Source organism: Camelus dromedarius, chromosome 33, assembly GCF_036321535.1.
Source record: "Camelus dromedarius isolate mCamDro1 chromosome 33, mCamDro1.pat, whole genome shotgun sequence".
NCBI lineage: Eukaryota > Metazoa > Chordata > Mammalia > Artiodactyla > Camelidae > Camelus > Camelus dromedarius.
In genome coordinates, this window is record NC_087468.1 from 13,585,379 (window position 1) to 13,610,871 (window position 25,493).

At 58.6% G+C, this 25,493-nt stretch overlaps 1 protein-coding gene and 1 long non-coding RNA gene across 11 annotated transcripts; one reads left to right on the top strand and one right to left on the bottom strand.

Annotated features, from left to right (window-relative positions):
- Nucleotides 1-758: 758 nt before the first annotated feature.
- PSD4 (pleckstrin and Sec7 domain containing 4) lies at nt 759-22,364 on the top strand. 10 transcript variants are annotated; one of them, XM_064481927.1, is made up of 19 exons: nt 759-1,053; nt 2,776-2,841; nt 6,468-6,566; nt 7,183-8,255; nt 9,331-9,456; nt 9,744-9,825; nt 10,317-10,698; nt 13,258-13,434; nt 13,931-14,011; nt 14,148-14,260; nt 14,485-14,543; nt 14,705-14,794; nt 15,658-15,701; nt 16,039-16,199; nt 17,197-17,267; nt 17,354-17,517; nt 18,045-18,189; nt 18,472-18,615; nt 20,129-22,364. In XM_064481927.1, the coding sequence occupies exons 4-19, from the start codon at nt 7,293-7,295 to the stop codon at nt 20,384-20,386; spliced, it is 3,060 nt and encodes a 1,019-aa protein (XP_064337997.1). In that variant the 5' UTR covers nt 759-1,053; nt 2,776-2,841; nt 6,468-6,566; nt 7,183-7,292; the 3' UTR covers nt 20,387-22,364. The 10 variants fall into 10 exon arrangements, with proteins under 10 accessions (XP_064337997.1, XP_031297131.2, XP_064337999.1 ...); XM_031441271.2 differs by having other exon boundaries at nt 759-1,044; XM_064481929.1 differs by having other exon boundaries at nt 759-1,044; nt 10,557-10,698.
- LOC135319861 (uncharacterized) lies at nt 22,161-23,985 on the bottom strand. Its single transcript, XR_010378811.1, has 2 exons — nt 22,936-23,985; nt 22,161-22,833 (listed from the first exon to the last, which is right to left on the bottom strand). It is a non-coding gene; the product is annotated as an uncharacterized LOC135319861 (long non-coding RNA).
- Nucleotides 23,986-25,493: the final 1,508 nt, after the last annotated feature.

Below are 25,493 nucleotides of genomic sequence, written 5' to 3' on the forward strand. Positions count from 1 at the left end.
TTCTGTTCGTGTGTGTGTGTGTTGGGGCTGGGGTGCAGCTGCAGGAAGGCTCCAGCAGGAGCCATGCCCTCTACATTGTGGGCCAGGCTGGCCTGGGTCTGAGACCCTTTGATGATAGGACTTGGAATGAAGGAGTCCCCTGGGCAGGAGCTCGGGGTGGGTTGGGGGTCTTCAGACCCTCAGCAGGGAAGCTGGTGGTCACTAAGGCTGGAGAATAGATTGTGTGGAGGGAGAAGAGAATGGTACAGAGTGTGGTCCCCCCAAGCCTCGTCGCGTACTCGTGGAAACCTGTGACCTGTATCCCAAGGACATACATCAGGAATTCAGCCGTGGGAAACAGATGACGGTTGGTTCATGTGGTCAGATGCTCTGAGTTCTAACCACAACTCTGTGATTTCTCAGCTGTGCAACCCTGGGCAGTGGCTTAGCCTCTCTGAGCCTGCCTCATGGATCTCTTAATGCTTCATCATTTGGTGAGAGGGGTGACTCAGGGGATACTGGGGGACACTTCGTCACTTTAAGACACTTGTATTGGGTGCCGTTATGACCTCCAGGAGACATAGCCACTCAGAAATTGACAGAAAAAGGAAAGTTGCCAGCCCCAGGGCCCTCCCGAGTCCCCCGGGTGCCCTGTGAGGAACCAAGAGCCAGGCAGAGATGAGAACCTGGTGACAGAACCGCAGGGAGGAGGGGTGGGGCGTGTTCACAGTCGGGGGCTGCACCTTCCTCTTTCTGTCTTCCTGGCCCTTGACTCTGGGCTGAGCCAGGGTGGGGGCCCTGGGAGCAGGGCAGGGGGCAGGGGGCCAGAGGTGCTGGGCTTGGGAGCGGGGCTCTCGACTCTGGGGCAGGAAGTGAGGTGCAGAGCAGCTGGGGAGCCCCTGGAGGCCTCGGGGAGCAGGAGGGCGAGTGTGGCGAAGGCAGCGGAAGTCGGAAGCTCCAGCGGCCACGCTCACACTCACGGGGCGGCCTGACCGACCGACCGAGCAGCAGGACGGCTCCTGGGGAGCGGGGCCCGCTCATCCCTTCCCTCCGGGCCCTTCGGAGGTGAGCAAGGTGCCTGCCTGGGGTGGGGGCAGGGAAGGTGCCCAGGGATGCGGAGTCATGTGTGGGCCCTTGTGGCGCCTGCTGGGGCAGGTGGGGCAGGGAGGAGGGCTCTGTAGGCCTACTGCGTGTGCACCTGCCGCGAGCCGGCCTTGGGCTGCCGCTCATCCTTTCCCTCCCTTCCCTCTGGCCCCCTCCTCCCTCAGCCTGCCCCTCCCAGTCTGGCCCCCACTTACCCCAGCCCCCCCAGAGCCCCTGGTGGGCTGCAGTCGTGAAGGGCGAGGGGACCGAGGAAGACCCTCCTTCAGCCTCCTGTGGCCCCCCAGGTTGCTGGTGACTGCTGTGACAGGCACCCAGTGGGGGTTCGTGTGGCCAGAGGCCCAAGTGAGCCTTGACCCCTCGACCCTGGAGAGAAGGAAGCCGTTTGGGCTGGGGCTTTGGGGCGGGGGCAGCCTTGGGTGTGGTCACCATAGGAGCTCAGACTCGGGGCTCCCAGCCCATGTTGCCTTCAGGCCCCCCGCCCCCAGAGAGGCTGGGTTAAGGGGAGGGGGCCGACTTGCTGGTTTCCCCAGGCAGCTGTGGCTTAGGCCTGTGGACCTGGTAGGTATCAGGAACCATCTCACTCCCAAAGGCGTCCCTGCTGGGGACACTGTAAGGCCTCCTAGTTGAAGTTGTTATCCTCAGCCCCCGCCCCCTCATCCTAGGGCCTAAGATCCCACTCCTCTGCTGAAAGGCCGGGAAGGGCGACCTGTCTTCAGCTGACAACCAATACCCCCAGGGCTGCAGCCTGAGCCAGGAGGGCTGTCTCCCCGGGCTTCAGGGCTTCCCCACCCCAGTGCTCCCTCCTCTACAGACAAGGAACCGCCCAGCCTAGGGGTTAGATTTTGGGCTGCTGGACTCTTTTTAGAGGAAGGAGGAGATCCAAGAAAGGGCGAGGCAGGCCCAGCCTGGCCCTGAGCCTTCTTTGTCCCCTTCCCAGGCAGTGGCTGCTGTGAAGACCCATTGGCTCTTTAACCCACAATCCTCTCTGTCCCCACCCCCTCTGTCCCCACCATCCCCTCTGCCCCCTCCATTCTTCCATGCCTGAGCCCCAGCTGACCCCACCTCAGGGTTCTCAGCACCACTGGTGTGTGTCTGTCTCTCCTCTCTCTGCACATTTGCATGAAGGCTCCTTCCGTGTGGGCAGGATGTGGGGTGGCCCCAGTCATGTATCATGGGTGCTCTGGCCTCAGATTTAGGAGGTGGCGGGGGGGGGAATCTGTTCTGTAACTCCAGATGGGATGGGTGGCCAGGACTCTACCCTCAGCTCCTGCCTTCAGGGACCACATTCCTAGCAGGAGCCGGGCAGGTCACCTCCTGAGTCCCTAGAGGAGATTGCTTTTTGCACAGGAAGGAAGCTTTTCTAGGGCAAAAGGAAGCAGTGCTTGCTGATTCTGAAAGCTTCAAAGGAGAGAGATGGAGAGAGACGGACACTCCTGAATGGAGATTCAGGGCTGGCTTCTGGAGGGGCGGAGGGTGCCCCCTGGGCTGAGGCTGCCTGTTGCGGAGGGTTGTTTGTTTTTATCTGTTTGGCTTCTCACAATGGACCTGCAAAGTAGCAAAGTTAGTCTGAGCAGGACATGGTCTTTCTGTGCACCTACCAAGGGCCGGGCCCTGGATTAGCACTTGGACCCCCTCCCATTTTGTAACAAATCTCCAGTGCAGCTTTCTTCATCTTATTTCCTTCTTTCACAGACAAGGAACCAGGTGAGGGTTTTGACCAGAGGATCTGAGTCTAGTCTGTGAGCCTCCAGGTGTCAGGTGAGCGGGGACTGAATGCAGGACACCCATGCTGTCACCTGTCCGCTGGGGCAGGCTCTCCCCTGGTCTCCCGGCACTTCAGGGTTACAGGCTGTGTGCCCAAGCGGCGGGTGGAAAGCAAACCCACTCTTAGAAAGGATGAGCCGGGTGCCATCTGGGCTCCTTCCTGCCCCAAGATCAAAAAGACGTTGCCTTGAAGCCCAAGGTGGGGTGGGTGGCGGTGGTAGGGACACCTGTCCTCCTGGTCCCCCGCCATTGGTTTCTGTGTCCTTTAACTCCCATGTCCTGACATGAACTCAGCCCCTGCAGTGGTCACTGCTCTAGAGGGAGCCCTGGGGGGGGGGTCACCCCGTGGAACGTTGCCTCCCTCCTCCCCATCTCAGCTTCCTGCCTGCTCCTTCCCCTCACTGGCTTCTGGAGCTCTGAGCATTTTCTTAGATTCCAAAGAACCATTCTCCTTCTCCCGGAACTTTTCCTTAAGCTTCCTGAGCCATCCCGGTCCTTGGAAAACGAAGGGTCGCTCGTTTCAGAGGTAGCAGAGCCCGCTTCAGAGGCCAGTGGCAGGCGCGTTCTCCCTCCTGTGTCCTGGTGAGGATACCTGAGAGTGATTTCAGAGGAGATTTCACAAAACTCCCGGGGTGGGGAAAAAAAAAAGTAAACTAGGAAAATTTTAGATGCATGAGACCTGGACTCTGCTCCCCAGTGCCTGGCTCGCCTCTGCCTCCAAAAAACAGAGGCGGGTCTGCACCCTTGACCCCTGGCCTCCCACCCCTTGCTCGGTCAGGCCGCCCTCACCCAGGTGACTGGTGGGACTGCCTTGGTGGCCGTAAGAAGTAACCTCCCCTTCAGGTCATCCTGTCTCTTCATTCAGGGAGGAGCAGTGAAAGAGGAGAGGAGAGAGGTGTGTGGGGGAGGAGGATGGGGAGGGAGAGAGAGAGAAAGAGAAAGGACGAGAAACTTCTCAAACCCGCAATTCCAGCGTCCCTTCTGCAGGTGGAGAGCACAGACAGGTGGCTGAACAGGTACCGAAATCTCCTCCTTTCTGTCCAGCCGCTGCCCCAGAGGCAGGACCCAGGTGGGCGTTTTGGGGGCTGGGCTGGCCTGGCAGGAGCTACTCTGGGAAAGCTCTGCCCTTAGGGAGGAAGGCATGATTGGTTCATGGCCAGACTGGCCCTCAGGAGGAGGTCATAAGGTCATAATGATGCTAAATCTCCTTCTCAAAGCCTCAGTCCCCCGAGTCTGGTAGTAAGGTTGTTGAGGAGGGGGATTTCTGAGGATCCGTCCCTCCCACCCACCCATCCAACCTGCATCTTTGATTTTCACAAACATTTCTGGAGTGGGGCAGGCCCTGCCCTGGATAGCGGAGGAAAGAGAAGAATTCAGTTTCAGAGGAAATTCATGCTTCATTCAGTCCATGAGCGCCCAAGGGAGTTGATCTACGGGTGCGAAGGGAAAGTGGTACTTCAGGGAGCCGCAGCCCTGGGCTCAGACCCCAGCCGCCCCCGCCACCAGCTGGGGTACCCAGGCACGTTTCTGAAGCTCTCTGAGCCTTGCTTCTTTGATGGTCGGAGGGCAATGGAATCCCGTGTCTCAAGGCTGCAAAGCATGAGCGGGGTGAACCACACGCTGCAGGGGTGCACTGTTTCCACAGGGTTGGGTTGCCAGCTATGATACTGAATGCCTCGCAAAATTAGAATTTCAGATAAACAATGAGTCGATTTTTAATATAAATATGTCCCCAATATTGGGCGTCCGCTATTATTTATTTACCAAATGTGGAAACTCTACCAAGAGGTTGTGCGTTGCCCGTGTGGACCTGCCTGCCTGGAGCCAGGGCACCTCCCGCCAGGCTCTGTAACCCCAGGTGTCTCTTGGGTGGTCCGGAGTCAACACTCACCTTCGTTTCTAACCGCTTGAACTGAAGGATAAGCATGTGCCCCAGCACTTGGTGGCTGGAATGGGTATAACACAATCAGTCACTAATGTGACCGGCAGTCAGCGTTGCCATAGTGAGGCGGCCGTAGCAAGGAGCACAAAGAACCTTCTCGGGGCTTACGTTCTGGGAAGGGGAGGCAAACTAGAACCGGGTGGGTTAACATGCTAGCAATTACGCAGTGGAGTAAATGCTCTGAAATGCGAGAGAGGGATGGAGAGCAGCCAGGTTCCGAGTCCTGCCCGAGCTAGCCCACATCCCTCCTCCCCCAAGTGGTGGATCTGTCTGTCTGTCCCCATTTCCTCCCCTCCACCCCCAGTCCCCACCCCACTGCCCTCTGGCCCTTCAGCCTCTTCAGGTCCCAGACATCTGCTCTCTTCTCTCTGGTCTCTGATTTATTTTTTTTTTTTTCCCCTCTGAATCTATCAAGGAAAACTCAGTTTCTCCTGGGAAGGCCAGTCCAGTCCTCATGGTCGTTAACATTTACCTGGACGGTTGCTTTATTTCATGGATGTATTTATTTATAAGGACATACTTGCAAAGAGTGACGGGGGGGAATCCTGTCTTATTAAAAATTGTGGGATGCCCTTTCCGCCAGCCCCGGCCCACCATTTCCCATTCCAGTTACTGGTATTTGAGCTTTTTTGTCAAGTGATTGACTACTGAGAGGCGGGGAGTTGATGTCATTTGGGCAGAATGCTGTGATGCCCACGGAGATGGGCCCCTAAGGTGGGGAGGCGGCAGATACAATGTGGGGAGGCATGAGGGGTCTCAGCAGGGGAGCCAGCTGGCACATGTAGACCAGGTCTTAGCAGGGACTGGGGACAAGGGGTCTGAGAAGGGAGCTGGGGGTGCCCTGGGCTCAGGTACCTATAAACCAGGTGCTTCTCTGGCCCCCTGCCACCCTCCACCTCCTAAACGGAGCTGTTTTCCTCATGTTTCCTGAGCACTAAAGGCTGGTTGCTTGAGAAGCCTGCTGTTTTGGGGGGGGGGTCTCACCACCTTACTTTGGATTCAGAGGGTTTGCCTGATTATAGACAATGGGTCCTGAAGTGTACTTGTCCCTTCCCCTTTGGAGACAGGACAATAGCAAGGCTGTCACCCAGACAGGAGGGAGGATAGAAAATGGACAGCTGCTTGGGGGAGCAGGGTAGCCAGGGACTGCCACTCGGGCCAGCCGAGGTCTTAGGGAGCAAAGCGTATGAGTCCTCAGCCTGTAACCTGGGTCACGGGAGTGGGTTAGAGAGAAAGAGCTTCGAATGAGACTGAGCTTACAGAGTGGGAGACCCATAGGAGAAGAAGGATTCAGAGCAATTGGATCCAGAGCATCAAACACAAGATTAAAAGTAAGAAATGGCCCCGATTTTGGAAAGTCACAGTTTACTGGGGAGGCCGACTGAGAACTCAGTGGTAGATGGGCCCCCAAGGGCTGGGCAGGGACCTTTCCAGGGGCTAAGACCTCAGAATCCTGCCGCCCTGGTTCCGCAATTACAGATTCTCACTCTGCTCAAAGTGAGGGATGTGTGGGTTGGGACAGGGGGAGAGGTAAAAACCCAGAAAGGGATTCTGATTTTGAGGGACTTTTCCGAGGATGCTTTCAAGCAGAATAAGAAACTGAAATTCCAAGTGGTCCTGTCTCATTTCTCTCAGGCGCCTCCTGAAAGAAGGAACAATGTCTGGCTCTGCTTTCTAGGTGACCTTAAGGAGCAGGACCCCACCCAACCTTGCTTTTCCAGCTCTGAGAATTCCCACTCACTGCGTGTTTAATGGTGGGCCCTGAAGTGGGTGAGAGGTGGGTACCGGGAAGTTGCTTCTGCCTCGAGTCCGCTCCCTTCCCCTCACCTCTCGTCTGTGTCTTTTTGGCTCCTACATACTTTGTGTCATTGAACAAAAAATTCTGGGGGGAGGGGAGCAGGTGGTTATGTTTGTTTGTTTGTTTTAACTGAGGTACTAAGGATTGAACCCGGGACTTTGTGCCTGTTAAGCTTTACCACTGAGCTATTTCCCTGCCCACTACGTGTGGTTTTTGTTTGTCGCTGCTTTCATGCTGTTTTGAGGCATCCTCTACCCTTTGCTCCTGCTACCAGTCACCCCAACCTCAGCATTCTCTAGTCCGGATTCCCAAGAGAAAGATCTGGTTTGCTCAGTTCACCTTCTACAGCTAAGCCGCTCAAACCTCCTTCAGCCAACAGACGAGTGTCTCTGGGGCAGGTGCCACCCTGGTGCAGGCTGCAGTGGTGCGTCACACAGCGCGGACAGTACAGCCCTCACCCTGCAGGGCAGCATCTCTTGGCCAGGGCTACAGATGTGATGCGGCAGGCACTCCAAACCACAAGTAACTTGCTAGATGTGTGCCTCCGGGGGCTGACAGCCCAGGGCTAACCTGTATTCGCTCTGGGCACTTCCAGGGTAGACGTGGGGTCCCAGTCGCCCCCTTGGCCAGCGCTCCCTCTGATCCACACAATGGGCTTGTGAAGGCGGATGCTTCTGGGGGCTCCGGCAGAGTTTATGCTCTTGGATGATGGATGACGACAGACTGTCTGAACACCTCAAACCTGTGGAATTTCTCGACATCTGTCTGGGAGACAACCTGCCCCACCCAGGAGTGCACCCGAGGGAAACGCGTGGCCTTCTGGATCCTCCTGAACCTTGCGGGGAACAGACCTGGGCCTTTGATGCTCCTGATTTCACACGGCAAGATGGTCCTCCCAGGGGCACCAGCCCAGAACGCATGCATCTGGGGAGCAGCTCTTCCCAGGGGGGACCGGGGCAGAAGGCAGCACCCCCCGGGTCCCCCAGGGACAGCCATCCTCTGGGGAGCCCCAGGCAGAGCCAGAGCACGTCCACCCAGGTGATGTTCTGGGCGGGCATCCTGCAGGCCCAGATGTGCGTCCTGGACCTGGAGGAGGAGCTGGAGAAGACGGAAGGGCTCAGAGCTGAGCTGAGATGCTGCCTCCCCACGGCCCCTACGGACCTCCCTACTTTCCCCAGCGCAGCGGGCCACCAGGACTCGGGTCTCCGCCCCAGCCTACCTGTAGACGTGGACGAGGCCTCGGGGGAGGACAGCAGCGGGCCCGAAGTAGAGACCCAGAACCCGGGGTGGCGAAGGGAGGGGGTGCCTGACTCCTCCCCGGAGTGGGGGCCCGAGGAGGAGAGCGTGTTCTTTGACAACCCCGTCTTCCTAGAGAGCCCTTGCTCGGACACCAGTGCTTCTGAAGCTCATTTTTCCTGGGGGTTCTCAGACTTCTGTGCAGACGTGAGGACTGGGCCCCTGGAGTCTCCCCTCCCAGGAGGCAGAATGCCGTGGGAGCAGGGCCAGGAGCCTGATCTGGGGGACGGCACAGCGCATTCCAGCAGCCCCACCACGCCTCCGTTCCCTGTGCCCACGTACAGACCGCACTCCTTCTCCTGGGCTGTGGGGGATGCGTCCACCACCCCTGAAGGGCCTCCCACAGCACCTCCCAGCCAGGAGGAGAGTGAGGTAAGCCGAGCCCTTGGGACAGCCCCAGGCCGCGCCTGGGAACACGGGGGGAAGGACTTCCTCAGCGGTCAGTGGGCCCCGAACACTCTTTCCAGATGCTCAGGCCTTTGGGGATCCTGGAGTGACGTATAGCAGAAAGACAGGCCCGTCATGGCCTTCAGAATTAGAGGACATTTTACAGATGCCATGATGTCAACTGAATGTGATGACAATTAAGTGTACAAATGTCTCCCTCTCGCCAGCTCCAAGGGGCTGCGTCTGGACACACTTGAACCATCAGCTCCTCCGGGTGCAGCGCGTTCCGGGCCAGTCTCAGCCTCTCCACTCCCACCTCTAGGACAGTCCCGACTGTAACAGGGCAGGGGTCAGCCTGCAGGAGCGGCCTCTGCCCCGATGGGGGATGCCTACTTGAAGAGTCTTCTCTTTTAGGGAGAGATTTCAGCATTTTGTTACTTTGAGCTCACCATCTTTCCGCGCGTCCAGTGCCGTTAGATCAGGCCCCTAGGACAACAGCTGAGGTCCTTGATATCAGCCAGCACAAGTCATGGGGACAAGTTATGTGAGCACATTTTTCCCAGGGAGGCCTCTGCGTAAGAGATAAGGAAACTCAAGCTGGCAGAGCAGGGCTGTAACCTTCTCATCTCTCCCATCCCGGAGAACAGTGGGAAAGCGCTGGCGACCAGCGCGGCTCTCACCTGACCCCGAGGTCAGAGGAGTTGCTCACTGTCCAGGCACCTCCACCCACAGGCTGGGGTCCCCATGTGGGGTGGTCGTGGCTCTGTCCTTTGAGGTGCCACCTGGGGCCTGGTTGCTCCAGGGCTCCTGGGGTCCTCAGAGGGAAGCTGGGGAGCCCTGTCCCTGGAGCTGAGGTTTGATCCCATCCCGGATGACAAAGCCCAGCCCACCACCTGGGGGCTGTTGCCCTCCCTTTAACACAGCCCCTCCTTGGGTGGGTGCGGCAGAAGGCAGGGCCATCTGAGCCGCACCTTGGAGGGAGGCTCGGTGGGGTGTGGGAAAGGCTCTGGGAACAGTTTCCCTCGGGGCAAAGCTCTCTCTTCTCCTCTTCTTCCTGAAGACTCCTCTGGGAGACAGTCATGACCCTGCCCCACCTGTGGCATCCTGTGTGGACAAAGCATTGACCTGGGAAACAGGACCTGTGGGATCTGCCTCCAGCCCCGCCATACATCCTGTGCAACCTTGGGCAAGTCACTTCCCCTCTCTGGGCCTCATCTCCTCCATCTGTAAAGGAAGAACATAAACCCGGTGATTTCCGGGGCCCAGCACCCCTAGGTTGTGGGTCCCATCCGGGGTGCCTCTTCGGAACTGAGGCCCAGACCAAGGCCGTGTGGTCTGGGTGTGAGGACAGCAGGGAGGGAAGGGCTCTGCATACTCATGGTCCCTCTCCCCTCCCTCCCCTCCCTCTGCCTGGACTGCCCCCTTCACCTCTCAGTGCCCCCAGGGCTCATGGATACCCTGTATCTTTCTCAGCAGACTCTGCCCAGCCCAGAGGCCTGGCAGACAGAGGACGTTCCTTCCTGGCCCCGGGAGGCTCTTAGCTCCCAGGACAGAGGTGAGAACCAATATAGGGTCTGGGAAATTGGGTGGTTAGAGGCTTTGGGATCTGGAGTGGGGACAGAGATCATTCTTGGATCCAGGGATGTCATTAAAGGGTCCCCTTGTGATGTGTTGGAGCCGGACAGACTTGGGGTTAAATCCTTCTTCTGCTTCTATGACTTCATCAATGCAATGGGTTTTAAGATAATCACCTTATTGAGTAAATGAACAAATGCACAAAAGCCCTGCATTTTTGGGCCTTAGTGATGCAGCAAGTCCTGGGCCCCCTACTGCCTTGGGGCTGATGTCCTGGGAGCCCTCTGCCAGCTCCCTCTGCATGTAGGAGGTCACTGCCCGAGGGAGGGACAGAATGTGCGGCTCCAGGGAGGAGCCCCAGGGAGGGGCTGCTGGAGGGTCGGCCCAGGCTGTTCTCCTGGCTCTGCCAGGCCCCTTGGCCCTCAGCCTGCCCCTTGCCCCGTGCCAGCCTCACTCCACGCTCTCTCTCAGGTGACAGGGATACAGAGTGTCCCCAGGAGTCTGCTCCCTGCCCCGTGGCCCCTGGCCCCTGGGAGAGCCCAGCTTCTTCGCCAGAGCCGAGCAGCCCTGAGTCTGAGGCCAGAGGCCCCGGCCCCCAGCCCAGCCCCGTGTCCTCCCAGGAAGGCAGCCCGCAGCTCCGAGGCTGCCCCTCAGGCGGTGTTCTTCCCAAGTGGACACTAGATGCTTCAAGCCCTTCGCTTTTGGAGACAGATGGGGCGGATCCCAGTTCCCTGGAGAAGGAGGAGGCTGGAGAGGCCCCAAAGCCAGAGAAGGAAATAAAGAGAGAAGGCCCAGCCAGGCCTGCGGAGGCTGGAGCTGTCCGGCCCGACAATCGCCTGCCCTCTGCAGAAGGGTGAGTGTTCTGCCCGGCCCTCTGCCTCCTAATTATGCGTGCACTGAAGAGCACCCAGCCTGGGTGGGGCATGAGGAATGCCCACTGGGACTTAATGTACTAGTATCTGTTAAGCCGGGATTATTCGACTGGAGGGTTTGGAAGCACAAGAAACCAAACAGCAGACAGCCACACACGTGGGGCAGGATTTGAATGTGCCGAGGCAGAACCAGGGAGCCGTGTCCATAGCTGGACACCAGGAGAGAACAAGGAGGTGTTCAGGGACCTGACCAGGGCCGTGTGCCCCGAAAAATGGGGGTTGTGCTAAGCAGGTCTGGGGAGAGGGAAGGTCAGAGCTTGGGGTGTGGGGGATTACCTGCTGCTTTGAGTTTGAGGATGTGTCTGGGAGGCCCAGGGCGCTGGCTGGGGTCTCAGGGGAAGCCGGAACAGCAAGGGGAGGTTTGACTGGGATCAAGGGAATGGTGGATCTCGGGGTCCACAGCAGGACTGGGGAACCCCAGAACTGTGACCAGAGGTAGGAATAGGCCAACTGGAAAACCAGCCTAGATGTCCACCTGCCCCAGGACGTCACATGGGAAAGGGGTTTTGTTCCCAGGTTGGCCGAATCGGGGTCATATGGGAGAGACCGGGGAAGCCAGTGGTGGTTCAGGTCACGGACTCAGAGTTGCACTAACTGGATGGCTAACCCCACTCCCATCTCAGTTTTACTGGCTGATGGTGACAGAGCCTCAGGCAGTGCCAGAAACCAAAGAAGCATCTTCCTTCTGTAGCTGGAAAACCATTCCCTAGAGACATTCAGAGGTGATCAGAGGAGTCCCTTAGTACCTAAAAAGAGAGGGTTCATTATACCAAAAATTAAAGTTAGTTCAACCCCCAAATAAAAGTAAATCCACCAAAAATGAGCACCATACTTTCACAGTAAATAATTTTTAAAAGGTTTAATTGATAATTTTCTTGGTAAATGACACTATTACAGAAACACATTTATTTCAACTTATATTTAACACAATATAGAGGTTTAATTCTCCTGGCCTAGTTTGGTGGCCCAACGAGAAGTCTTTCGTTCACACTTGACTCTCACAGTATGACTTTCACAGTGAGGTCATAAAGGTGTATTTGATTTAATTTAATTTTAATAACAGCTTTATTGAGACACAATTCACCTACCGTACAATTCACCTATTTAAAATATACAATCTTGTAACTGTTTATATCTGCCCTGTGGTTTGTTTTTTTCCCCCCCTCAAAGTGCCTCCCTGTCTAGAGATTATTTTAGTCACAACACTAACTGACTAGGCCATTTTTGTACAAGTATTTTAGGGCTTTGTCAGCCAATGATCCAAACAGTTCTCTTTAGATGTGACAAGTGTTTCATTATTTTTATCTTCTCGTCTTCAGTCATTCGCTGGACTAACCCTTCCCGTTGCTCCTTTGTCCCTGGCTTTCCCTGTGATTCCTGGCGTCTTCCAGCATCACTGTCACGGACTTCAAAAAACCCCCTGTTTTTTGGCATGATGTGTAATTTCACTTTTCAGTTGGTTTCTGTCATGTCTGCCCGGCCGTGCTGGGGGTGTGTGAGCCTCAGGCAGCCGTGCGGTCGGGGGCAGAGATGCGCGTTCGTGTTGAGGGGAGAAGGCTGGCCAGCGCCATCTGATTGTATAAGTGGGCAGTTCACTGGTGAACGTTTTCCCGCGTGCTGAGTTTGGCTTATCTGCACAACTCCCGCCCTCACTGTGGCAACGCGGATGGTGATTCAGGAAACGAGGATGCCTGCTCCCTGGCTGCAATGTGGCAGGGGAAATGCAAGAGTCGGTAGACGGGACTTGGTGAGATTCTGAGCATGCTCCGGGTCTGCGGGCGCTGCCCGGTCTGCTCATGCTCTGTAGGTCCCGTCCAAGCCCCTGCGGTCAGGTCTGTCTTTATCCCGGAGCTGCCTGTACAGAAGTGGTTGGAACCCCCCTCTGTGACTCCCCCAGCTGTCGCCATCCCTAGAGCCAGTCCAGTGTCCCGTTCTTGCCTCATCCTTGCACCTTCCTTGGTTTCAGATCTGGGAGTGGGGGCTGGAGCTGGGGGGCGGGGGGCAAGGAGGCATTGTGAAGCGGGCAGGGGAGGCAAGGGACACAGGCGGCGGCTGGGGTTTGGGGAGGTGATCCCACCCCTCCTTGAGATGGACTGGACACCACTGGGGTCTTCAAAGGGCCACCCCTGCCACTCGAGGTGAACTGGGCTCAGAACATCTCTGTCGTTCACCTGAGAAAGTGCTGGGACCAAGTCTGGCTCCAACCCTTGCCCGCTTTGTGTGAATACTGCCCTTTCTGGGTCCTCCTGGTACCCGGCCCAGGCCAGGCCAGGCAGGCTGTGACCCTGCCTCTTCCCTTGGTGAGGCCCTGGTCCAGCTCCTCCTTGGCTGGTCAAGGCCCCAGGGCTCCAGATCCTGCCCTGAGCTCTGGGCGCGGACTCTGGGCACTCCGTCCAGGACTGACCTCAAGGACACTTGACCCACAGCCCCTTCGCTTCCACCCCAAGTGGGAGTCTGAGGACACTAATGGACTTTTGCAGGTGTCCCAAGAGCCCCATGCCCCAAGTACAGTCCCCAGAGGAAGGCCAAAGGCCACAGGCTGGAGACAAGCTGGCTAATGGCGTCAGGACAGACAAGGGGGCCTGGAACTTGGCCTCTCGCCTCTATCACCTGGAGGGCTTCCGGAAGTCCGAAGTGGCTGCCTACCTGCAGAAGAAGTAAGGAGCTCTGAACCTGAGCAAGGCCAGAGGTTGAGTCAGGATGGGGAGAAGCCACCAACAGAGCCCCTGTGCTGTCCACCCCGGCCCACCCCCGTGACCCTCCAGCCCCACGGCTGACCTCTCGTCCCTTTATTCCTGTCCCGTCCATCACACTCCTCTCCCCTCTCCTGCCAGACGCTTGCCCTGCCTGCCTCTTCCTCTCAGTCACACTTCATCACCTCCGCACCCTTGATCCCTGCTTAGAGCCACCAGACGCAGCCACCTGCCTCCCCCACCCCAACTCCACCTGTCCCTTCCACTCAGCACTGGATGGGGTGCCAGAGGCAGACCAGACCCCAGCTGCCCCCTTGCTCTCTTGGGACCTAGGGTCCAGGGTGGCTGTGCCTTTCCCTTGATTGCACCCAAATACCCCATTGGCCCCCGGATGTGTGCAGGCCCTGGGGCTCTGGCTCAGACCCCCAGTTCTGGTTTCACCCCACCTTCCCCTCCACAGCAATGACTTCAGCAGGGCTGTGGCTGAGCAGTACCTGTCCTTCTTCCAGTTTGGAGGCCAGAGCCTGGACCGTGCCCTCCGGTAACGCGTGGGGCCTTCCCTGGGGAGAGGGGATGCTGGGGTGAGGGGTGTGGTGCCACCAGCAGAAGCTGGGATCTGATTGGTCCCGAGCTCTGGGCCTGCTGGGCACTGTCCTGGACTCTGGCCCTCCTTCCAGGGGCTTCCTCCAGGCGCTGGTGCTCAGCGGGGAGACTCAGGAGCGGGAACGAATCCTCTACCAGTTTTCCAGGCGCTTCCATTACTGCAATCCTGGGCTCTTCTCCTCAGTAGGTAGGGAGGGGCTGCTGGAGGGCCGGGCTCGGGGCGGGGGGACTTTGGGGTGCCCAGGAGAAGGATGGCATGGAAGTGTCCCCGGTCTGCTGAGGAGTGAGTGGCGGCTGATTGGAGCGTGTGGAGGAGCTGTGACTGGGGGGCCACCCTGCCCAGTGTTGGCAGAGGAAACGAGCGAGTCCGGGTTCCAGCGGGCTTTCTCTCACCGCCTCGCTCCGGGACAGATTCTGTGCACACCTTGACCTGCGCCATCATGCTCCTTAACACGGACCTGCACGGACAGGTGAGGGGTAGGGACGGTGCCTGTGGGGTCCTGGAAGAGTGGGGCCAAGACCGAGGCCTGGGATGGGGTCGGGGAGGGACCTGGGGGGTGTGGGCCGGGGGTTATTCTGGGGTGGGGTGGGGAGTGTGCGCCAGCATCTCCCTCTCTCACCTCGGCCACAGAACATCGGCAAGAGCATGAGCTGCCAGGAATTCATAACCAACCTGAACGGCCTGCGGGACGGCGGCAACTTCCCCAAGGAACTGCTCAAGGTGCAGCACAGGGGCTGCTCGTGGGGGGCCTGGAGCCTTGGCTCCTGGTCCCAAGGGGCCTGTGAGCTTGGGTCTGGCTCTGCTGAAATATTGGCCGGAGGACAGGCCTTGTTTACCGATGGGGACTGGAAGTGTGGGCCCCGGCAGCACCAGCGTCATTCTGGAATCTGTTAGCTGGTGCGAACTCACAGGCCACCCCCCTCCCCACTGGACCTACTGAATCCGAATCTCAGGCTGGGCCCCCGTAATGCTTCCGGGTGATTCTTAGGCCTGAAAATAAAACTCATCAGGTGCCTGGCCCAGTGCCTGGCATGCCGCCTGCTTTCATAAGCAATTACAGCGTTTGCTCTCTTGTCTATTCAGAGAATGTTAATTGAACACTTGCTGTGTGCCCAGCAGCCCGCTAGGCACGGCCAGGGCTACAGAGGCAGGCTAGCTGCCCTGATGTGAATGCCCGTGGTTTTATCATTTCGAAGTCACAGCAAGCACCTCATTTATCCATTCACTCCCCGTACATGGATGGCCCCTGTTGTCGTGGTTCCTGCCGTGTCAGAGCCCTCTGGGCCGGAGGGTGTGTGGCTGGCTCAGTCCCCTTCCAGGGAACTAGTTCAGGCCTCACTAAGCTCCAGCAAGGACTCGGATGGCTTGGCTCATCCTTATGTCTGCAGCTCCCAGCGCCATGCCCGGCGCATGGCAGGTGCCCCTTAAGTTGCTGCGTGGATGTGTGGGCTGCTTCCTGCTCCAGGGAGAAGGGTAGCAACACTGGGGTGGAGGAGGCCGGTGGCCACATGCCTGTCCTGCCAGAGTGGGTGTGAGCCCCGCGGCCCGGGGCTCCCCTGCCCACCTGTGTGCTTCTCTTCTAGGCTCTCTACTGGTCTATCCGAAGTGAGAAGCTCGAGTGGGCTGTGTAAGTGAGACCCCCCCCTTCCTCCCCTCCCTCTCCAGTTCCTCCCTCTACTTACCCTCCGGGAAGGCCCCAGACCGTGCTCCCCTCTGCGTGGGTGGAGCCAGAGGCAGGGAGTCTCAGAGAGGATGCAGGGGCCCGGGTAACACCTGGAGGAGGCAGAGGCAGGGAGTGGATGGGGATGACAGGAAATGATGGCTTTGAAGGAGGCCTTTGGAGAGGGGAGGGATCCTGAGGTGTGGCTGCCCAGTGAGAGACCGAGTGGGGGTCCTGAGGCAGTGGGCACTTCCTGGAGGCCTCTGCCCAGTCAGCACCCCCAGCCCGATTCTCTGACGTCCAGGGATGAAGAAGACGCAGCCAGACCCGAGAAGGCCCGGCCGCCTCCCCTGGCGGGCAAGATGAGCAACCCCTTCCTCCAGCTGGCCCAGGACCCCACGGTGCCCACCTACAAGCAGGGCATCCTGGCTCGGAAGATGCATCAGGACGCGGATGGCAAGAAGAGTGAGTGTCCGCCTGCTGCCGCGCGGGGGCGCCTGTCCGTCCGTGAACGGGGAGGTGTGTGCCCAGAGCCCTGCTCGGGGACACGGGCGGACGTAGGTGGAGGACAGGCAGCCCAGGTTCGGTCCTCAGTGGTGACCTGAGCCTCCAGGGGCGGAGGTGCAGAGACAAGGCAGACCTAGGTACCCCCCTCCCCCGAGCCCCAGTGCTAAGGGGGGAATCAGGCAAGCAGACCAGTGTCTGGGATGAAAGGAAGAGCTGAGTGGTGCATGAGGCCTCGATCAAGTACGGGACGTGGTTTCTGTTCTTGTCTGGGGGCGGGGCAGTGAGGGACAGGGTAGTAAGGCTTCGTGGAAGCAGTGGTCTTTGAGCTGAACCTTGGAGGAAAAGAAGGTCGGGTTGGGGTATCTGTAGTTGGGCAGAGGGGTCCCCACCAAGGAAAGAGCTGGCATCCTTTCCTACGAACACGGGCGTGGGAAAGAGGATGGCAGGAGGCGTCTTTGGGCCTCATTCTGCAGACAGTTGAAGGCTTGGAGCAGGGCAGCCACGAGCAGTAATGGGATCCCAGATGGGTGGGGTGCGGTGACCAGCCCGGGGATTGGCACTTGGCTGTAAGAAGCCACACGACCTGAGCAAGGCCGGGAGCTGACCACGGGGAAGCAGACCTCCTGCTCAAGGATCTGAGCCCCTGTGCTGTCTGGATGGGACCAGAGAGCTGTGCCAGTGGGTGGGTGTGTTTGGAGAGGGGATGGTCTGGGTGAACATCCACGTTGTTTGTAAATAGCTCTACATTGATGTCTGAGTGCGAGTGTGTGTGTGAGGCACGGCACAGCCTGTTTGTGATCAGTTGCGTTTTGTTGTGTTGCCGTGCCTCTGCGTTTCAATGCACCCCGGGGAGGGACAGGAGTTGGTGGGAGGAGCAGGGTGAGGGGACTGTGTGTGTCTGCGTGTGTCTGGGTGGGGGGCTGCCACCCACCTTTGTGTTCTGCTCCCGGGCCAGCACCATGGGGCAAGCGGGGCTGGAAGATGCTACACACCTTACTGCGGGGGATGGTCCTCTATTTCCTGAAGGTAGGGAGTCCGCACCCCCATGGGCAGCGGGGGAGGGTGGGAAACTGATGAAAAGCTCTTTTCTGAGCCCCTGTGCCCTGTGGCAGGGAGAGGACCACGGCCTTGAGGGGGAGAGCCTGGTGGGACAGATGGTGGATGAGCCGGTGGGGGTGCACCACTCTCTGGCCACCCCGGCCACCCATTACACCAAGAAGCCACACGTCTTCCAGCTGCGCACGGCAGACTGGCGCCTCTACCTCTTCCAGGCACCGTAAGTCCCGGGGGATGGGCAGGCGGCAAGGCCGCAGCTTCCTTCTCTGACGCCCTCCCACCCTCTCATGGCTGCTGGCCCGGCCCTGGAGGGAGGCTGCCGCTGCCATCATGGCTGGGAGACCTGAGAATGTGCCACTGGATGACAGGGTCCTGGCTACACACGTGAAGCAGGGACTTTCTGCTTCCCTCCCCTGCCCGTGGTCCACGTGGCCCGTGCACTGCCTCTTTCTTGAAAGTACGATTGAGACTCCCTGTTCTGGACAGGAGATTCCAGGAAATCTCTAACAATCCATGTTTTTGGCCTTTGATATAAACTCTATCGCCTTCCCAGACTGGCCTCTGTCCGGTGAGAAGAACCACCGGCAGGGGTCAACCACCTCGGCTAGTGGCCGGGCTGCTGGCCTCTGATGGCTCTTGAGTCCTGGGCGGCTGGGCTGCTGTGCTGAACACGGGGAGGCGGGGGTGGGGAGAGGTGACAAGACCAACTCTGTGGCCCTGGGGACAGACAGCCACCTCTGCCCGCAGCACCGCCCAGGAGATGAGTTCCTGGATCGCACGCATCAACTTGGCCGCCGCCACGCACTCGGCGCCGCCCTTTCCCGCTGCGGTGGGCTCCCAGCGCCGCTTCGTGCGGCCCATCCTGCCCGTGGGCCCCGCCCAGAGCTCCCTGGTACAGCCTCGGGGGAGCGGCGGGGTGCGGCGGGGAGGGGCGTGCACCGCGGGGGACGAGAAGGGGGATGAGAGGCTGCGCACAGCGCCTGGGAAAACGGGGGGCGGGGTGGGTGGGGGGTGGGGTGAGAGATGGGCTGAACACCTGGGTCCCGGATCGGGATGGAGTTGTGCGCCTGGGCCCAGGAACGGAGGGAGGGGGCTTGGGCAGCACACCTGGGCCCTGGAACAGGGTTGAGGGTGGGGGCTTGGAGCAGCTTTCCCCACTGCCCCCCGCTCCCAGGAGGAGCAGCATCGATCCCACGAGAACTGCCTGGACGCTGCCTCCGACGACCTGCTGGATCTGCAGAGGACCTTACCGGAGCGCCGGGGCCGCAGCCGCGAGCTGGAGGACTACCGCTTGCGGAAGGAGTACCTGGAATATGAGGCGAGTCTCACCGCCCACGCGCCCCCTCCCGCCCCCTCGGCTGGACCCTCTGCTGCCCTCTCGTGGCCGCGTGCGTCCCTGAAGCCTTGGCTCCATGGCTGCCCAGGGCAGCGGAGGCGTTGGTGTGAGAACCCCGGGCCCTGCACACACACGTGCACAAAATGTGTGTCCCCGTGTGCACTCAGGACGCTTCACCTCTTGTCTTGGGGCACATAGCAGCTGCTTGTCTGGAAACACTCTTGGAGAATGTTATTTATATATTTTTTTTCTTAAGAGTATATTTGGCTTTTCCTAAATTGAAGGAAAAACTATATTTTAACAGAATTATTTCCCATAATACCTACCTAATAATAGTATTTTTAAAGCTCGTATATCACAGATCATCTTACTTAGGTATCTAACCACTCTGGGATACTGTTATCCTCATTCTACAGATGGGGAAACAGACCAGGAGGGGTTAAACACCTTGTCCAAACCTGATACATTTTCGTGAGACTCTAGTCACACCCCTGCCTTATTTATGGTCTTAACCAAGGAATGAGCTTTATTAGCTCTCTGATCGATGTTGAAATGTTTTATTCCCATCCCCAACCCCTGCCCTGCGCCCAAATTCAGCAGGAGGGGAGGTGAGGGGCAGTGTGAGAACAGAGTGGGTCAGAGGCCATCCAGAGGCAGAGACGGGAGCAGGGGGCGTCACCGTCACCTCCTGGCTGTGCTCACCGGCCCTGGCGCTGCCCTCTCCCTCCCTTTCTGGCTCATCCCTTTGCTGGTCGGCTGCACCCGCAGCTGTGAGTGCATCACGTCACAGAGGCCCTGGGGTGTGGCCAATAGGGCCCTCCTCTGCCTGCAGAATTCCACCCTCTCCCCACCACTGACAGGCGGGGACCTTTAGCAAGGCCCTGGCCCTCCTGAGGCCTCATTTCCTCCCTCTTTGAATAGCCAAGGCAGTGACTCCTGCCCCATCCAACCTCCCCGGACGGGGATGAGGACCCAGTGAGTGGAGGTGGGAAGCGCTAAGTAAACTGAGAACTATATCCAAAGGATGCTAGTTACAGAGGCCTTAGGAGTCTTAAACAGATGAGGGTAGTTAGCGTCACGCTCTCCAGATGCCAATTGTTAAAATGCTATTCAGACTCAATTAGGGTTGAGTACAGATGTGCACTGTGTGTGTGCAGTGCCGCACAGATCTCGGGCCTAGTGGGTGACGGATCTTTGAGTGTCTCAGCGATATAACGTGTTCTAGAGATGTTAGTTACAGCGCTACCGCTACCGCGGTGTCGGCTGTCAGACGGGGCTGGGCCCAGCGGTGCTATTGTAATGCATCCAGCGAAGGGCAAGGTTCTGCAAAGATGGTCGCTCAAGCAGGTGCTAACTGTTGGCCTAGCCCTCTCTCTGCAGGAGTCTTTACCACCGTAGCGTCATACACACGTGAGCTGTCTGTCCCTCCCGTTTCCAGCCTCCTCCTGACCTGGAGCCAGGGCGGTGCTAAGGCGGTGGTGCCTGTGTGTTGCAGAAAACGCGCTATGAGACGTACGTGCAGCTGCTGGTGGCCCGTCTACACTGCCCGTCAGATGACCTGGACCAGTGGGAGGAGCAACTGGGGAGGGAGGCTGGAGGCGCACAGGAGCCCAAGCCCAGCCTGAAGAAGTCCCACTCCAGCCCGTCCCTGCACCAGGATGAGGCCCCCACCACAGCCAAGGTCAAGCGCAACATCTCAGAGCGCAGGACCTACCGGAAGATCATCCCCAAGCGGAACCGCAATCAGCTGTGACGCTGGCGCCGCCTCACTGACTCCGGCCCCACGGCCTGCGGCGGACTCGGGACGGGACGAAACCCCAGAGAAAAGCCTGACATCCGGGGGTCTAGGGTGGTGATGAGGCCCCGCCCCTTCCCCGCGGAAGGACAAATCCTGCTTCCTTGTGGTCCTCTTTCCCTCCCTGGCGCACTGGCGATTTCCTAATACCACTGCCCCTGCCCCGGCCGCCCCCGAGCGGGGAGGGAGGTCAAGGATTTGGCTTTGCTCCCACAGTTCATCCCATGTCACCTCCCATCCCTCCAGAATCCAGAACAGCCACCTTCCCCAGGCCTGGGGGCACCTGGGCACTTGTTTGAGAGTCAGAGTACCTGCCCCGGGCCTCCGGGATAGAGGCTGGGGCAGCAGAGGCCTCTGGGCAGTCAAGCAGGGGCGCTGCAGCCCTGAGGATGGCCTTGCTCCAGGAATCAGGCAACCTGCTGGGAGCAGTCCTGGGAGACCCCAATGGGGCCCTGCCCACGAGAGGACAGAACTCGACAGGTTCAAGGGCTCAGTGAGGCTGACTCTCGGGTCCCCTTCCTTTGTTTCCTCTTCCTCACATCATTCATGCACAGGAGGCGAATGAGAGGCCCCGCCTCCCACGGCCAAGTGCTGATCATCAGAGCAGAGCCTGTGGGCTCAGTGAGGGCCAGGAGGGGTGGGCTCTAGAGCTCGGTGGAGAGCCCGGGAACAAGGGGCCTTTGCCTCCCTGGAGCAGGGAGGAGGCTCTCCGGGTTCGGGCCCTAGAGAAGCTGAGGGTAAGAGGTGGGGGTGCATCCCCATGGGGGTTCTGGAGAGTCATGAGGGGCAAATGGAGGTCTGGCTCCCTTCCCACATATCCTGTCCCTGAAAGCTCCATTCCCAAGGGGCGCTGGGACCCTTCCGGACCCCTTCCCTCCCCACCACCCTCCCCAGGAAGTCCCTCTGTGCCCACTCTGGCTGCCTCCCAGCTGGGCTGTACTCTGGGGGAGGTTCCGGACACTCGCAGACCTGAGGCTGTGCCTGTGGGAAGGAGGCTGGGCTGCAGGGGCAGCCACCATTGTCTCTGTTCAGCCAAGTGTGTGAGCGGGCTGCCCGCCAAGAAGGGCCTCTCTGCTGCCCGCCTGCTGGCTGACGCATGGCCTCTCGGCCGTCCTGCTGGCCCTGTCCTCCCGTCCATGCTTGTCACCAGCCCTGGGGGGCCTGGAACTCCACCAGGCGGGGCCAGCTCTTGGGAGCCACGAGGGGTGACAGGCCAGGGCCCAGGGCTGGGCCATGCACCCAATGGGTGCACAATAATTACCAGCCAACGAAGAAGGAGGTGTGTACGAGTGTGTGTGTGGGGGCAGATCCAGGCAGCTGGGACCACATGTGGGGTGGCAGGCTGTGTCCCCTTTGCTCCGTGTGCGAGCCTGTATGTGTGTCAGTGCGTGTGTGTGCAGAAAACTGTTCAGGGGCAGGAGTCACACTGAGGCTGTCACGTCTGAAGGGGACCTCGGAATCATTTATTCATCCACTCAGCTGTTCATTCTTTCATTTCACAAATGATCTCAACTACTTTTTATGGGCCCAGTACTATGGCATTCAAACGTGAATTAAGCAGGTCTCTGGCCTCTGGGAGATGCTCACCCTGCTCTCTGGTTCCCAGCTGGCAGTGAAGAGGCACGCTTTACCTGGCTGGAGCCGCGCTGAAGACATTCCCACCCTATGCCCAGGGGTCAGGCCCAGTAGGTCTTGGTCAGGGGCACCTATGGGTGTTTTTAAAGCTCCCTGGGCCACTCTGATGTCCAGCATCAGTTAACTGCCACGGCCAAGTCCTGTTGTCTTACGTGATGGAGGCAGACGCCTAGGACCAGGTGAATGTGATTTGGCCCAGGAGCGATGCTTACAGGCTGAACGGCTATAAGTGGGTTATTTGACCTCACTGACCTGTATCCTTATTTCTAAAAACAGAATAAAAGGCAGAGATTTCTGTGTATGTGTGTGACACTTCCATGCTGCTTTGCTCCTGTAGAACCATAACTTTCCTTTCACCTGGGCCATGAGGCCTTCAGAGCCAGGTGATTGTGGTTGCCAGCCGCCCCCTGGCCAGTGCTGCCCAGGCCTGGCTTTGCCCGGAGGCCTGGGAGGGTGGAGACAGGTTGTTGAGCTGCGATTATGACGTGTAACCACCAGGGGGCGGGCTTGCATCTCCCAAGCTTCGGAGGCCCAGGTGTCCCGCCAGAGGGCTGTGCTCCTGGAAGGAAGGGAAGTCAGGGCCCCTGGCCATCACCGGAACCAGGGGTTCCCACTTCCCTAAGCCCGCAGTGGTCCAGGCCAGGTCTCCCACTATCTGTGAAGCCCTCTGAGGGTTGGGACTTTGCCAGCTTCCTGCAGATGGAGGGGAAAAAGTTTCTGGAGCTTCCTGGGGACAGCCTAGAGCCCCGCACAGAATTGTCCCACGTGATCTGCAAAAGTGGAAAATGAATGAGCTCCAGTTCCAATCCTGGCGGGTGTGGAACAGATCAAAGCCCAGAGGCCGAAACCGACCTGGTCCCCACGCTCCTCACCTTCCCCCGGGAGTGGGTTGGTCCATCTCTTGGCAGAAGGGGACAGGCACAGGTTCTTGGTGACAAGCTCAGGCTCCGTGAGGCTGGCAGAAGTTTGGCTTTGACTGATTCCTCCTTTCCCACCTAGGCCACTCAGCCAACCAGGCGACAGCCCGGATGGAACATCTCCCCCGTCTCAGCAGCTCTGCTCCGTCTGGCTCTCTGCTGATGGCGTTCATTTGTGTGCTGTTTGCCAGGCACCAGGGAGGAGGCGAAGACTACTAAGGCCTGGGCCGGAGTCCTTTCCGGGGGGGGCTCAGAGTCAGAGGGAGACAGTGGGGTGTATCTGGGTTGGAGGATCGGGCTGGGATGGGGTGCAAGGCACCTGACAGTCAGGGCGGGCTGAGGCCAGATGGTAGAGGACCAGGCACGCAGGGGAGGAGGGTGGACTTTAAGCGGAAGAGTGACCAGCCCATGGCCTGGGAGACAGTCTGGGAGTCTGGCTTTAAGAAGATGAAATGACTTGAGTGAGTGAGGCTGCGGTAGGGCAGAACATGGCCTGGAGATGCTTTAAACTATATGCAACTTTCCTGTAGGTCCGGAATAAAAAGAAGTGGGGAGGCTTCAGCGGTAGAGTGCATGCTTGCAATGCACGAGGTCCTGGGTTCAAGCCCCGGTACCGCCATTAAAGATAAATAAATAAACCTAATTACTCTCTCCCCCAAAATTAATAAAGTAAAAAGAAAAGGGTATCTTGTAATAACCTTAAATGGGAAAAATATGAAAATGAATACATGTATATGCATGGCTGGGACATTGCGCTGTACACCAGACACTGACACATTGTAACTGACCGAGCTTCAATAAAAAAGAAAAAAAACAAAAGCCGAGGTGGGGCAGGAAAGAGAATGGCCTGGAATGCTGGGACAACTTGGCGATCCCACACCTGGCCCCTTCCTCCTCCCTCCACCCCTACCTGCCCGTTTATGGGGTTTCCTGAATGCCAGACGCCCCCTCCCCACGCAGTCTCTGCCAACACCCTTGCCTCCAGCTACTCTGTGTCTAACTGGCCCACACCTCCACCTGTTCCCTCCCCCTTCCCCGCCTCCTGAGGAAGGGGTGCTCCCTGCATTCCTGGGACTGCCCCCTCCCCCTGGCCCCACTCCCCTCCCTCTCCCTACTTTCCTGCCTGTGTTGACCTCTCCCTCAGGGGTCCAGTCTGGGTCTTTGGACCTGCCCTTGCCCCTTTCATTACCTTTTCTTGCAAGCAACTTGCAGTCTGGTGGTCACGAGGGAAAAGAAAAGCCTGCATTTGACTCTGTTTCCCGTAGCCAAGAACCCTAGATGTGTGGTCTTCGCCAGCTGTTTCCCGCCCTCGCCTGGCTCCCACTCCCAGCTGGCACCGTGGCGTCCAGCCACTGCGCTCCACGGGTGACCTTCTATCATCAGATCCAAGGCCTTCTCAGCCCCTCACCTCTCAGAGACCTCTGGCCCCGCCGGCCACGTGAGCGGTCTGAGCCCGCGCCAGGCCCAGCGTGGTCGGCCAGCTACTTAGCTGCTTGAGCTTCTGTTTGCTTCTCTTTAAAACGCAGATAATAACACTACTTACCTCACAGGACCCTTGGGAGGATTAAGTGAAGTTATGCACGTAAACATCTCAGGACAATGCCTGGCGCAGGGAGAAGGCCGCAGGTTAGCTATTAGTCTCCGCCTTGCTGGCCCTCCTCGCCAGCCTCCCGGCCTCTGGGCTCTGGCCTGCATTCTGAGGCCGGGCCTCTGCGCTCAGCTCCCTCTCTGCCTGGACGTGGCACGGAACAGATGTCCACTCCCACGGGCTTTAGCAGAAGAGGACATTGATTGGCTCCGGTAACTGGCCAGACTGTGTCCAGGTCGGGCTCCACACTGAGCCAGGAGCCCACATCTCTCTGGCTCTTCTGGTCTCCGTCTCCCAGGCCTCGGAGGCAGGAGCAAACCTCGTGGTACCAAGGTGGCCCCAGGAACTCCCAAGACTCCCTCTTTTTGGTCTAAATCTAGAGCACAGAGAATATCTGCTTATTGGAAATTTCCAACTCAAGTCCACAGTAGGGTCTCTTTGGACAACACACAGACCTTGGGCCATGTGTCCACCTCTGAGCCAGTCACCAGGGACTTAAGGTAAACAGAGGCCTCCCTCTGAGATGGGGGTGGGTGGGGAAGCAAGACCACCCAAAGGATGGGGACTGGGACCTGCTGCTGAGAAATTCTGAGTGCTAGGACTGGGAAGGGGAAAACCCATTGACATCCACATGCCACCTCCTCCGTGAAGCCTTCCTTGAGTCCTTCTCCCCCAGTGATTCTCTATCACATGGAAGCCCAACTTTCTACACCCCTCCCCTGCCCTCCCCTCCTCGCATCTCCTGTCTCTCAGTTCCCAGAGGACATGAACCTCCCAAGGGCGGGGACAGGGCGTGCTGGTTTCCAGCCTGGGCCAGGGCCTTGTCCAGGGCCCGACTTCCGGTGTCGAAAATGTAAATCTCAAAACTTGGTCCTCCCTGGGCCTCCAGGACTCCGCATTCTCCTGGTTCTAATTCTGCTTTCTC

Bases quoted from the DNA above. Each gene is read 5' to 3' on its own strand.
- PSD4 (XM_064481927.1), top strand. From the start codon at position 7,293: ATGATGGATGACGACAGACTGTCTGAACACCTCAAACCTGTGGAATTT. The intron at 14,012-14,147 runs GTAACGCGTGGG...CCCTCCTTCCAG, and splicing joins AGCCTGGACCGTGCCCTCCG to GGGCTTCCTCCAGGCGCTGG. The intron at 18,190-18,471 runs GTACAGCCTCGG...CCCCGCTCCCAG, and splicing joins GCCCCGCCCAGAGCTCCCTG to GAGGAGCAGCATCGATCCCA.